General features: G+C 62.2%; 1 protein-coding gene across 1 annotated transcript; it reads right to left on the bottom strand.

Moving 5' to 3' along the window:
- Positions 1 to 1,586: 1,586 nt before the first annotated feature.
- LOC122896010 (autism susceptibility gene 2 protein homolog) lies at positions 1,587 to 13,136 on the bottom strand. Its single transcript, XM_044233943.1, is given in 19 exon segments — positions 1,587 to 2,197; positions 2,291 to 2,498; positions 2,631 to 2,714; positions 3,658 to 3,738; positions 3,844 to 3,964; positions 4,280 to 4,351; positions 4,732 to 4,761; positions 5,784 to 5,852; positions 6,117 to 6,212; positions 6,429 to 6,473; positions 6,589 to 6,794; positions 7,007 to 7,124; positions 7,126 to 7,309; positions 8,693 to 8,993; positions 9,085 to 9,133; positions 10,208 to 10,237; positions 10,358 to 10,393; positions 11,136 to 11,315; positions 11,604 to 13,136. Coding segments are annotated over 19 exon segments (2,955 nt in total). The 5' UTR covers positions 12,060 to 13,136; the 3' UTR covers positions 1,587 to 1,608.
- Positions 13,137 to 13,631: the final 495 nt, after the last annotated feature.

Below are 13,631 nucleotides of genomic sequence, written 5' to 3'. Positions count from 1 at the left end.
CGTATACATGAAGCGCAGATGAACACACAGAAACAGGCCTGAAGAGCACAGACCAAATGACTGAAGGGTTACCTCAGGAAAGGAACGGGGCTGAGCATGGGTTGGCAGGTAAATGGGAAATTCAGTTTTGCTATCCTTCTGTCTTGTTTGAATCAAGTAGAATAGGTACTCCTGGGTTGCAGAAAACGAAAAGCTCCAACGCCCAATGCTCCCGTCCATCCATCCACAAGCAAAAGGACAGCTCTCCCAGGTGGGAGGGAGGGGGACCTTCACCAGGACACGGATAGCGCTGTCCTCCCTCATGCCTCCCTGACCCAATCCTCCCCTTCCGCACCCCGCCCCCCCCCCCAGATGACCCACACGCACTCAAAGAGCAGCCAAGGGGCCTCATTGTAACACTCATTTTTATATAAATATCCGCAAGTCATGTTACAGAATAAGCCCCACCGGGGAAAAAAGTCAACGTTATGTTTTTGTTAAACGGACCCCTGCCTTCTAGGTTGGGCCCCAGCCTGGGGGCGCCTGCTGCTTTGGGAAGGCTGGGGCTGCCGCCGAGAGGCTGCTGCAGAAGCTGCCTGTGTGGCCCACCCCCGGGCCGACCCCCTTCTTTGGTGTGTGGTACGCGGTGACCTTCTCTGCCCACCCCCACCCCCAGCCTAGGGTAGGGTTCTGGGGAACAGGGTTCTGGAGGGCAGGGCCCAGGAGTCCTGGGGGCACTTGGAAACGGAGTTGGGGGATTGAGCCACTAAGAGGTGGAGTCTGAAGCTGAGAGATTGAGCCTTTTGGGGTGGCACACAGAGGTTAACAGGAACACGTTGGGGTTGGGGGGGGGGGACCTGGGCTGTCAGCCAAGCAGGAAGCATTTGCCCTTCTTTCCAGCCTAGGTAGCCAGGTCCCTTCCCCTGCTGCTCTGTCTGCTGCTGACTCCGTGTTCCCAGGGAGAAGCCCCGGGTTCCTGCCTGTCCCCTCCCGGCTCTTCGCTCTACAATCCCCCTCCCCCCCACAGAGAGGCCAGAGGCTAGGAACACAGCACCAGTCTGAGGATTTAATTAACCAGGAAGGGGGATTATTGGGAGGGGCACCCCTGTAAAAATGTACAAAAGGTCTGGGGGGCTATGTGGAAGGGGAGATAAATATGTACATGGAACCCCCCTTCCGTCAGCCCCTCCTCCCCCAGCCCTGAGAGGGCATGAGGACTTGGGTGGTAGGTGAAGGGGAGGGGGGGGCACTTTGGCCTCTGGCTTACTGAGCCCTTGGGGAGGCAGGCCAAGGGCCTAGGGGCCCTCAGGGGGAGCGATGGTGTACCTCAGGAGGTCACGAGCTGTGACCCCTGACATGACCCCCTCTCACCGCTCATCCACACACAGACACACACTCACACACACCCCTTTCTCTAGAGGCTTGTGACCTCTGCCCTCCCAGTGACCCCAAGGTCCATCTGATGCTTGATCTTGCGGGGGCTGGGGCTTCGGCTCCCAGGTTCAGTGACCTCAGAGGTGGCTGGTGAGGTCACGACCTTTGCCCTCCAGCCCTGGCTTCAAACCTCAGCTCTAGGACCTTGTCATCAGGAAAGGGGGATAGAGCTGTGCCCCCGCCCCTCCCCTCCCCTCACCTGTCAGCCCGGGCGGGGCCAGGGGCCCTTGGTGGGGAACTGGGCCGGGGCGCGGGCACCAGCGGAGGCGGTGCCCCCAGAAGGGCTCCCGGGGGGGTCTTGCTGAGAAGGTGAGGGGTCCCCGGGGCTGCAGCGGGGGGCGGTGGTGGCGCCAGGCGGCTGTAGAGCAGGGGGTGGGCGGGCTCCAGACCGTACAGGCGGGCGGCGGCCACAGCCCCGGGGCCGGTCAGCTCCTCACCAGCCTCATAGAAGCGCGGTGGCCTGGCCAGGCGAGGGGGCCCTGCCAACCAGGTCGGCTCCAGGAAGCCGGCGCAGCGCTCCGGGGGGCTAGGGCCCAGAAAGGGGGGTGGCCGGGGCCTCTCAAACAGCAGGTGAAGGCCCTGAGGCCCGGTGGTGGCGGCGGCGGCAGCGGCAGCGGCAGCAGCGGCGGCGGCAGCGGCGGCGGCGGCGGGGGCGGCGGCCTCCTCCTTGCGCTCCTCCTTGACCCGCACGGACTCCTTGGGCGGCCTGGCCCCTTCCTCGCCAGCCCGGGCCTTGGGAGTGGCCGGAGAAACGCGGAGCTGGGGCCGCGAGAAGGGGAGGTCCCTGGGGAGAGAAGGCAGGGCCTGCAGCGGTCGGCGCAGCCGCCGGTGGCCGGTGGCACGGAGGGCAGGCAGCGCGCAGGGTGGGGAGGCACACCTGTCTTTCTCCTCCTTGGTGAGCGAGGGCTCCCTCCGCTCCACAGGCCGCTCCTTGTCTGAGCCTGGCGTCCGGGCGGCCTCAGGGGGCCGGACCCAGGCAGGAAAGGCCAGAGGACTGCGGTGCAGGCGGCCCCACGGGTCTGGCGGGGAGGCGAAGGCTGGTGGGGCCCCTGGGCTTTCTTTCTGGGCAAAGACGGCGCCGGAGTCTAGACAGAGGGTGAAGCAGAGGGTGACAGGAGCCACGAGGAGGAGGAGGAGGAGGCCCCGCTCGGGGACCCCCCCACCCCTGGCCTCCAGCCCATTGCCACAGCCACCCACCCGCCCCGCCCAGCACTCACTGAATGTCGGGCTGCCCAGGCCTCCAAAGGCCCCGTTGGAGAGGGCAGCCAAGGAGGCGAAGCTTGTGGGACGCCCAAAGGGATCTGCGGGAGGAAAGGGCAATGGTCAGGGCACTGGGCAGACTGGCAGGGAAGGCGCAGCTCAGCAAGCAGGCCCTGGAGCCCTCAGCCGTTGCGACTCGGTTTTAACAACGGGGTGCTGCTCCTTGGGCCGTGCGAGATGCTGAGCTTTGACATGCATCGTGGTGTTGAACCTCACCAACGACAAGCCCCACGAGAGGCAGACAGGACCACTCCCGCTTCAGGATGACACAACAGGCTCAGAGAGGTGAGGTGACTCGCCAACGGTCAGTCATGTAGCCACCACGTGGCACCCCGCCCCCGCCAGCCCCAGCGCCTCTCTGACCCCCGAGATCAGGCTCTGACCCCAGAATCCCCCACACGGGCCGCCCAGACCAGCTCTACCGCAAACCGTTTGCCGGGAGATCCCTGCCAGACTCCTCCCGCCTGACGACCTGACATGCAGGGCCCTTCCCGACCCGACGACCCGAAGCTCGCGCACGGAGCCAGGCAGAACAACGAGCCTATTCCGCTTCGGGAACACCTCGCAGCTTTCTCTTCCACGAGCACGTCCCCTGTGCCATCAGGCTCAATGCCCTCTCTACCCGGACCCAGCTGAAACCTCCCCACAAAGGCCGCCGAAAGCGCTAGGAGCCGGAGCCAGTGCCGCTGCTCTGCTGGGCCGCACAGCCTCCCTCGGGCGCACTACCTCACCGCTGGCTGTTTCAGAGACCGCGTCTGAGCCCGCGGAGCCTGGCAGGCACTCTGCCCTGCCCTAGCCCACTGCACGGAGGTGAGGAGGTCAAGGCTCAGAGGGGTTAGAGTAACTCGTCCAAGGTCACAAAGCAACCGGCACCAGGCCGGTCCCCATTCCAGCTGCCTCTCAGGTCTAACCTCCATCCCCAGCCTGAGAACTCCTCAAGTTAGGGACTGGGCTGGGGTTGCCCGACGTGCCCTTGGCTCTTACCAATGTGGGTGCTGGGGCTCAGAAAGGGTCCGTGGGCCCCGGGAGCTGCCGTGAAAGGGTTGGCTGCAGCGTGGACGGCACCTGGGGCAGAGAGGTGGGAGATTCCGGTGAGGCTGAGTGGGCGCAAGGTGGGCCTCGGGCTACAGAAAGGGAACCTCCGGCCCCGAGAGGGCTGGCCAGACTCACCAGTCGCAGTGAAGAGGGAGGCGGCCGGGTGGGGGAGCTCCTGCCCAGGGGGCAGGGCCCCATAGGGCCCCGGAAGGCAGGGCAGGAGGTCGTTCCGAAAGTCAAGCTTGTGGGAGTCGCCCTGCGTGGGACAGGGAGAGGGGTGGTGAGTGAGGAGCCGGGGGGGGGGTTGCTCTTGCCCTGCCACTCCTAAGGCCCCCCCAAGGGCTGGCGGGCGCCAAGCTGGGGCTCGGGTGCCTGACTTCCACCTCTCAGAGCCCTCTCGGGCCACCCCCCCTCTCCTCAGCCGGAGAAGCTAGTGCTAACTGTGAAGGTGCTCAGGCAGCGACCGGGGACAGGAGGGGACGTTTCTGGCCAAGATGCGGCCAAGCTCTGCCAAAGGCAGATGCCCAGGGCTCAGGCCAGCCCACTTGCCCCAGCCCTCCAGCCCCAGTACCTTCATCTTTTCCTGGTGTCTCAGGATCATGTAAGCCACGCGCACGTGCATGGCACACCACTTCCCTGGCTTCTGCGCCCCAGAAGGATAACCAGAGGGAAAGGGAAGGAAAGAATGTTCACTCGTCACCCACTCCAGGCCTGGTCCTCGGCCCAGCCTTTCCACACAACATCCCCACTCGTCACCCCTACAACTGAGGGATGACTAGGTTCGCTTCACGGCCTAGGAAACTGAGGCTCAGAGAGAGAAACTGTCTTGCCCAAGGTCCCACAGCCCGTTACGTCGGAACCCAGGTCTGTGGCACATAAGCCTTTCGCCCTTTCTGCCGCTCCAAATCTGGCTGCCTCCACGTCTTGGGCTTCTCACTTATTCCCAAGCCAGACCCACCCTCAGCCAAGTGCCCTGACACCAGCCCCCAGCCTCATGCAGCCTGAGGTCCTCACCAAACTCACCCTCAAAGGTGGCCGGAAATGGTCGGGGATCTGGGGATGGCAAAGCAGAGGTTGGCGGCGATTCAGACCTGTTTACTGTCCTGGGCCTCTCGTCTCCACAGTCCCTAATCCCCACCCAAACACCGGAGCCCCTGTGCGGCTCCGTCACGCCTTTCCCGCTCCTACGAAGACCCCTTTCCCCATCTCCCGCACTGGGCATCTCCCTTCCCGCACTAAGTTCCCGAACCGGGCCCCGAGGACGTGCTCCGCTCGGAAGACTGGGGGCTGACTGGGCTAGTGGGCAGGCAAGACAAGTTTCTCAACCAGACAAGTCATCCTATTAACAGCTTTATGTCATGAGACTCCGTGTAAGATTTCTTTAGAAAAAAACTTTTACTGCTGCTAGAAACACCGTAAGAGATCTGGTCTAGTCTCCCCCCTCGGAAACATATCCTGTGCTTCTCCCGATGTTCCCAGAGCCATGGGCTCGAAGGCTGCTCCCTGTGCCACTTCACAAAGGGGCAGCTTATCTTTTCATTGTTTTATGGACAGGACTTCCTGGTATGATGTCATTAAAAAAAAAAAACAACGATTTTGTAATTTAAAAAATTTGAAAACTCCTACAGAAACCACTGTCCTGGGGCGCCTGGGTGGCTCAGTGGGTTAAGCCGCTGCCTTCGGCTCAGGTCATGACCTCAGGGTCCTGGGATCGAGCCCCGCATCGGGCTCTCTGCTCAGCAGGGAGCCTGCTTCCCTCTCTCTCTCTCTGCCTGCCTCGCTGCCTGTGATCTCTGTCTGTCAAATGAATAAATAAAATCTTTAAAAACAAACAAACAAACAAACAAACCAAAAAACCACTGTCCTAGTGATCTTATTTCTGGGGCAACTTCATGAAATTCCTATTCCTTATGCCTGGGAAACTGTCATTTACAGAGACTTCCTCTCGTCAGATTCTCAGGGGTAGTCCCGATCGCACAGTAGAGGGAGGGATCAGGGGTTCACTCTCAATCAACCCTGCTCTCCTTCAACAGATACTCTAGCTCCTCAGGGACCTGCCTCGGCACCCCCCTCACCTGTGTCCCCTTCTGGGGAAGCCCGCTCGGCACTGGCCCCAGTCGTGGTGGCAGCTCGGGGTTCGTGCTCTGGGAAAGGGGAGTGGAGGGGTCAGTCAGGAGAGCTGGCACCAGGCATAAACGGGGTCCAGAACCAAGTTGGGGGCTGGGACAGGCAGGGAGCACAGCTCTGAAGAAAGCTGGGTCCATACTGGGAGGGCAGGAGAAAGGGCATGGCTCTGGGGAATGGAAGAGGGTATGTGGACCCCGGGGTGGGGGGGCAGGGGGCGGGGGGCACGGCGGTGTCTGGGTTTGTAGGGGTGGGAGGCGGTGGCGTCTGGATCGGGAGCTCACCTTGGGCTGGAAGGCCCCCTGCAGGGAGCCAAAGGAGACAGCCGGCGGAAGGCCCGGAGGGAGGCCGGGCACTGCGGGAGGGAAGGCCGCGTACGGCTGCGGAGAGAAGGGGACTGGTCCAAGCTGGGGCTGGAGGCGCGGCCCCGTCTGCTCTGCCCGCCAGTCCCCGGGCCTCCACCCTAGAGCCACCCAGGGAGCTCTCCCAGGCCCAAGGCTCTCGCTTCTGAAGCTGAAGACTGCGCCGCGACCGTCAGGGCCACACACCGGGACGCCTCTGTGCCCACACACCACACCGCACGCACACACACTCACATTGTGCCGGAAAAGGCCTTCCATCTTCCCTGGGTATTTCTCAAACTAGGGAAGAGAAGGGAAGAGTGAGCTGCCGGCCAGGGTCCCAGGACCTTCCCCTGGAGGCCACACCCGCCCTCCAAGTCTCTGGGCCTCATCAGCGGCCCAGTGAGGAGCTCACCATGTGGGGGCCGTGGGGTGGCAGCAGGCCCGGGGGATAAGGGGTGAAGTGCTGGTGGGTGTGCTGGTGGGTGTGCTGGTGCTGGTGGTTGTGCTGGTGGAACTGGAAGGCCAGGGGCCGGGCCGAGCCCCCTGCCCCCACCACCTCGGGGCCACCCTGGGCATTCAGGTAGCGAGAGTTCAGGTCCTGGCCGATCAGGTCCTGCTCTGTGGGAGGGGAGGGGGAGAAGGCTTTAATGTCTGCCGCCACCAGGACAGCCTCCTCGGGCCCGGGTGACTGGCCTTCCCTCCTGGCCTTGAGCCACACTCCCTCCTCGAGCCCTGACGTCTGCTGAGGTCCAGGTGCCCCAAAGCCGGCTGGGCCCAAGCCCGGGGCCATGGCCCCCCACCCCCCACCCCGGCCAGGACCCCAAACTCACCAGAAAGGGCGTTAGCGGCTGAGGCCCCAGGGTGCCCTGGCACCTGCAGCAGGGGTGGGGGTGGGGGCAGGGTGGGGCCAGGGGAGAACAAGGAGGGGTGGTGGGGGGGTGGGGGGGGGCCGCAGCCCGGGGGGGGGAAAGCTGTGGGTGGACAAAGGCAGGGGCAGTGAGGGCGTCGGGGGCCGGTGGGTGAGCTGCGCGGACGAGGAGGAGGCAGATGAGGAGGAAGAGGACGAAGAGGATGATGAGGGGGGAGGCTGAGCCACGGGAGGGGCCGGGGCCTTGGGGGGCGGCCGTGAAGAGCTGGGGAGAGAAGTGGGGAGATGAGTGAGGGGCTGGGAGGTGCCAGCTCTGCCGGGAGGGGGTCAGAAGCCTGGGCGATACCTTGACCCTGGTTCTCCAACACGGAAGGTGGTAGAACCCGGCCCCAGGACCCCCCACGCCCCCCCGGGGAGCCCGTCCTCAGACTGAGGTAACCCCGCACCCGGCAGCCCCCCCTCCCTCTCTAGGTCTCTTCTGCACAGCTGCCTCGGACGTCTCCGGCCATGTGGCTCGCCCCGGCCTCAGCCGCGGCACGAACCCCGTCGCTCACCGTGACGCTTCCTTACAACAGGCCACCTGGGTTCCCACCCTCAGACAGTGGAAGCAGCACCTCGCTGGCCTGGCCTAGGAGTCAGGCGACCTGAATTCTAGGCCCGTCTTGCCATGAACACCCTGGGTGACCTTGAGCAAGCCACTGCCCCTCTCTGAGCCTTAGTTTTCTCAAGAACAAGGAAAGAGAACGCTGACGATGACATGATGGGGACAGCACCGATACCAGGAACGGGATCAGGGACTCTCACCCTTCCGCGAGCACGCGCTGGAGGCCGAGTGCTGCGCCCCGCTTTCCACGCGAGTCCAAGCCTCCGCCACGTCACACCACCTTCCCCACGGCTGCCGCAGCCACGTACCCGCCTGCACCGTTTACTTTTTTTCACTTAACTCAGTTCCCTGCTTTTGAACTTAGCCTCGCCCCAGCAATACGTGTGACGTCAAAGGGCTGAGGTACTGATCGTGTTTTTCTAAAGCCCATCAACAGCTAAAACAAAGGTTGCCCCCGGAGCAGCTGAAATGATGTCGCGCCCGGCTAACGACACACGGGCACACTTTGGGAAACACTGCACGACCTCATCGTCCATCCTCACGACAGCTTTACCAGGAGAAAGGGACCATTACCAGTTCTTTTTGACCGAAACGGAAAATTGAGGCTCAGAGAGATGAAGTGACTTTTCAAAAATCACACAGCCACACCAAGCGGCGGAGCAAGAATCTGAACCAGCTCCGACTGACTCCAAAGCCAGCACCCTTAATTAATCATGTCAGCATTTCCCAAAGTGTGTTCTGAAGAACACTACTCCTAGCAGATGTGCCTTACGAAAAGGCCTCAGCAGCGCATCAAGCTGGGAAACGGCACAGAGAGCACTTCCCTGCACAGGGACGTCCAGTGACACGGCCCTGGGAAGCCCTGGAGGTGAGTCATCACTTCACATTTGCTGCACCCGGTGTCTCTCAGGCTTTTCAGCCTCAGAATCCTTTTTTCAAGTCACATCCCACAGGCACCATCCCGTGTCCCAGCCACAGAATGCAGGGGTTGGCGCCAAAGTGACCAGGTCCTTCCAGACCAGACCAAAGCCCTGGCCCACTCACCTGCCAGTGCTGAGGTCCAGGCTGCTGCCATAGGGAGAAGTGCGGAGGCCGAAGGGCGAGACCCGAAGCTGCAGCTGGGGCTGGGGTGGGGGTGGCAGACTGGGGGCGGCCGGCAAGGGCGCAGGGGGTGAGACAGGAGGCCGAGGGGCCGGTGGAGGCGGTGGTTCCTTCGGGGGGAAAGGCACTAGCAGCGGGTCGGGCCCTGGGGGCTGTTCCTGGCTCCGCTCCAGGCCCGACACTTTAGGGACTACGGAGAGTTTTGCTTCACAGTTCCCATTGAAGGCGCCGTGGGGGCCCGAGGCTGTGAGGACAGGACAGCAGATGGATTCAGTTGCGGCCCATATTCCCCCCAATTCCCTCCCTTGTGTCCAGCCCCAGCCCTTGAGACCAACCTTTGCTGGTTGAGACAGTAAAGGATGGGTCGAGGTCATCATCGGAGACCTGGGGAAGAAGGGCAGGGACAGGGTCAGGTTTGGGTCAGGCGAGGCCCTCACCCAGGAAAGCAAACAGCCCCCACGGCCTGCTAGGAAGTGGCAGTGCTGCCAAGTCCATTCTACCGGCTTCGGTGAAATCCAGCAAAGACTGTGGGTTCCGGGGGCCTGTGCTTGAACAAAGGGGTGGGACAGCTAAGCCCCCGAATCTGAAAGGCCAGGAGGACTGACTTGAGGCGGCACCCGTGTGTCAGAGAAGTAGGCATATCAAAGCCAGAAATGTCAGTTGTCACTAACTGCTGCCCATACGCCCCCCGGACTTACAGATCCGTTTGGGCCACAAGTGTCAGCAAAACCCTTTGAAACTAACTGCTGATATTTACAAATCCAGGAATTCCTCGTAGAAACGCAGACTTGCAGGTTCTCTTAAGAACCGGCTCCTATGCTCGCACGGCAACAACTAGCTAGGACCAGACAGTGGGCACCTCCTGTAGACAGCCCGAACTCTGGTTCACCACAGGCCCTGGCCAGCCACTTTTTTAAATGAAAAAAAGACACCCATCAGGGAAGACACTTTTTAGTTAGTTGCAAGGGTAAAGAAGAGCGACTAAAACACATCACTTCAAAACAAGCACGTCCGACCTAACAACAAACCGAAACAGAACTTCGTAAGACACGTTTCTACACTGGTCACAAGGGTCTGGTGCCCTCGCTGCCACAACCGTGGTCTCTGCTCAGATTCTGGGAGAGGGGCCCAGCAGCGAGCAGGAATGACCGGCTCAGCTCGACAGCCACCCTGAATTTCTGTGGGGAGGCGCTGGTATTCCCAAGGCTTAGGAAAAGATGGTACACCAAGACATGGGCTTTCTATTCTTTAGAAACCCGCTCTAGTTACCAAAGAAAAAAAGTCGTTTACCCATTCAATCTGCCCGTACCCCCCTTCCCCATCCAGTCGTGGCTCAACCTAACTATGTTCCCCACTCAAGGGGGAGGCTCCCTCTCGCTGTACGTGGCAGACCCCTGAGCCGCACTTCACTTCACAAATGACAGCACTGCCCACCCACCAAGTTCTAGCCCTACTCACCCTCTCGTCCAGATCGCTTTCTGCATCACACTGGGGAGAAGGAAAGACAGAGGTGTCACAAGAGGGAAGAGGAGTAGGGCCCGAGGGACAGAGGGGACTTTCAGAGAGGAACTGGGAGGGGAGGGGCCGGTACAGGGAGAGCGCACTTACTATGTATCCAGCTTCCAGAGAATGACGGGAGGACGCCTGAGAAAGACCAGAGTCCAGAGGTAAGGAAGGCCGGCTGGCGAGGCCTTTGGATCAAGTCTAAACTCCCCAGCAAGGAACCGCAGGCCCCGCACGACACACGCGTTCTCTCTCTAGCTGCTTCTCCTACTATGGCCCACCCCTGTCCCCAGTGCTCTCGCCATTTTCTGAACACATTCTCACATCTCGGTGCTTTTGCTCAGAACAACTTTGCCTGTTTCTCCTCTTAGCCAACTTATGACTATCCTTCAAGGCCTGACTAAGACATCCTAGGGGGCTTTCCCTAACCACAACTCTCCTCCCATCCCCCAGGCAGAATGAGCGGCTTCCGCATGTGGCTTCTGCAGCATCCCTCCCGGATCTCCGCCTTCTGTAGCTTCTCAGGTTTGGATCAAGGTATTTGCTCAGATTGTTTCTTTCTTGCTAGACTGCTACTGCCTGGAGAGACCGGAGACTGCTCTAATTCAGACTGCTCTAATTCATTTAGGGCTCCACCAAGTCTTTCTGATACAGCTCTGAAAAACCAACTTATTTCAGATAGGGCAAGCCAAAAGCAGAAAAGCCTGAGTGTGGACATGTCTCTGTCAGACCCGGATTGAGGAGTGAGGGCTCAAGTCTGTGCTGCCATTAGAGCAGAGAGTCACTGTTTATGAGCAGCAGCAACACGGCTAATGGAAAACCACTCTATGGGAAGAGCACGCTGTCCGGAGTTTTAAAGGACAAGGATCCATGACAAGCTCACCTCTTTCCTTCTCCGCTTATTGGGCCATTTTCGGGCCCGGTCCCCAGAGGGCCGTCCAGGCTCCCGATCAGAGCTGTCCCCTGGCTCCCCAGTGGCCCCACTGGAACCCCCCCTCTTCCGCTTCCCAGAATGCTTCAGCCGATGTTCCAGTCGCTCTGGGGGCTGAAGCGATGCATCCTTCTGTGGAGGAGGAGGTGGGACTAACGTAGCCGGAGAAAGGAAAGCTCCCGACCTCTCTAGGGGTGACCAGGCCACCAAAGTGGCTCTCGGGCCGGGTAACCAGGCTGGTCCCTGGAGACTACTCTACCTCCTCCCACCCCAGGGTGGGGCAGAGGCCTGGCCAGAGGAGCCGGTTGCTCTGGTTTGGGGTGCCAGCATTCCCCCCTCAACTCCACCCACTCCGGGCACCATACCCTTCTCTCTGCCCCTCTGAAGCCCCCAAAGGTCCCCAGCTCCAACAGGCCCCACCTGCAAGGCCTCAAGGCTGGCGAAGCTGGCGATGGCGAAGCCATCGATCAAGTCCTCCTCCTCTTCTTCCTCTTCCTCAGGCTCCTCCTCGGCCTCCCCGTCGTCTGCGCCCCCCTCCTCCTCCTCCTCCTCTTCCTCCCCGCGGCTGCCCGAGCCGGCAGGCCGCTTCCGAGCTCGGGGTCGCGGGGGCCGAGGCCTGGGACGGGGCCGCCGTCGTCTCGGGCCTCCGGGCCGCTCTCCGGACGAAGCTGACGACCAAGGCCTGGCGGGCGGTGGCGGCGACGAGGAGGACGAGGAGCCGCGCGGGGCGGCCAACAGGGCCCGGGGCGCGTCGCCGCCGGGACCTCGGCGGCGCCGCTGCTCCCGGTCTCGGTCTCGGCGCGAGCAGCGCCGCCGCCGCCGCTCCCCCTCCGCGGCCCAGCCGGGGCCCGGAGCCGCGGCCGCTGCCGTCTCCATGGCGACCGCCCTCAGCGCCGCATCCGGAGGCGGCGGGGCCCGAAGCGGCCTGTCCGCAGGCCCGGGGTCGCAGGCGCGGCGCTGGCGGCTACACAGGGACGGAAAGGCCACGGCTTCCCCTTTAAAGCAGGATCTGCTGGCCCCGAGCTGGCCCCAAGGCCAAGGCCCGGGGAGCCGGCGCCGCCCCCGGGGCGACAAGCCCGAGGGCCCCCCCTGTGGGGCCGGCGGAGCCGAGACGGCGAAAACGGGGCGGCCGTCCCTTTAAGGCGAGGCCTCAAGTAGTCCAGCCCCTGACCCCTTTAAGACGACCCGATGGTGTCCAGCCGGCCTAGTGCGGTGGCCGCCCCCTGCCAGGGGTCGAGACAAGTCTCCCCGAGGAAGAGGAAGGGCCACCCCTTTAAAAGGGACCGAAAGCTCGCCCCGAAACGCAGACCTCCCCTTTAAAAGTGTCTCAAGTCCTCCGGCTAAAAGAGGCCACCCCTTTAAGGAGTCCAGGGTCCTCCAAACAGCAGGCCGCCCCCTTTAAGGGCTCAGGAGTTAAGTTTCTGGTCCTCCACAAGCGGCCACTTCCCCTTTAAGCTGAGTTTAAAGAACTTCTTGCGTGGGGGAGAAGAGGAGGAGAGAATCCCCACTCGCTCCAGCTCGCCCAACAGCACAGTTCTCAGTTTGTCAGCTTCTGTTCGATGGCTTCCCCTTTAAGGTTGCCGATGTAGTCTGCCGAGTTCAGCGGCCACCCCTTTAAGGAGATTTAAAGGGGCCTCCTCCAGGCCTGTCTCTTCCAGCCTCCGCCTCCGGTCGCCATGAAAGGCTAGGGGGGGGGCGGGGCCGCGGGGCCAGCCCTCCAAAGCCCCGGATGTGAGGCAACGGTGACGGGTAGAGCTTCTCTGTCTGCCGACATAAAAGTCTCTTCCTCCTTTCCTCCGTCTCTGCCTGACTTGCGCCGTAAGGGATCCGGAACGGCCGTTGGGAGGCGGGGGAGCTCCAGCGCACCCTCCTGTTGTCTCCTTTGGCGTCTTGGGCCTCTTCTCCGCCAGGACTTCCCTGCCCCTCCTCCCTCTTCCTCCTCAGCCTACGCCTCCTTCCTCTCTCGGCCTCCTCCCACTCTCCGCCCCCTTCCCCCTCACCCCTCCACAAGCTTCGTCGTTGATAGGTTGAGAAGTGTACGACAAGGCGAAGGGCGGAGTCAAGCTCCGGGGAGTGGGTGATATGTAACCGCCCTCAAATCTTGGATTGGGTATGCGTCAGACTAGCCCCGCCCCGCATCGGGTCTTGTGACTCGACTGGTTCGAAGTAGGCGCTTGGGGCGGTCCCCCGGGCGACCCCGCCTCTTCCTGCTCTCTGTTCATTGGTCCGCCTTCAGGCAGCGTCGAGACTCGGAGTCGTGATGTACTGCGCGAGTCCTCGGGGGCGGTTGGCCGCTTGGCGGCGGGCGGCCGCGGAAGGTTCCGCTCCACGGCCGGATACGTCGTCTCCCTCTTTCCGCCGCTTGGCTTAGCCCACAGGCCGCCTGGCTTTTCGCGCACGCGCGTGGGGACACTGGCGAGCGCCGGCCTCTCTGCGGGATCGCCCGCG

This window comes from Neovison vison, chromosome 14, assembly GCF_020171115.1.
Source record: "Neovison vison isolate M4711 chromosome 14, ASM_NN_V1, whole genome shotgun sequence".
Lineage (NCBI taxonomy): Eukaryota > Metazoa > Chordata > Mammalia > Carnivora > Mustelidae > Neogale > Neogale vison.
This window is presented reverse-complemented; position numbering and strand designations above follow the sequence as displayed.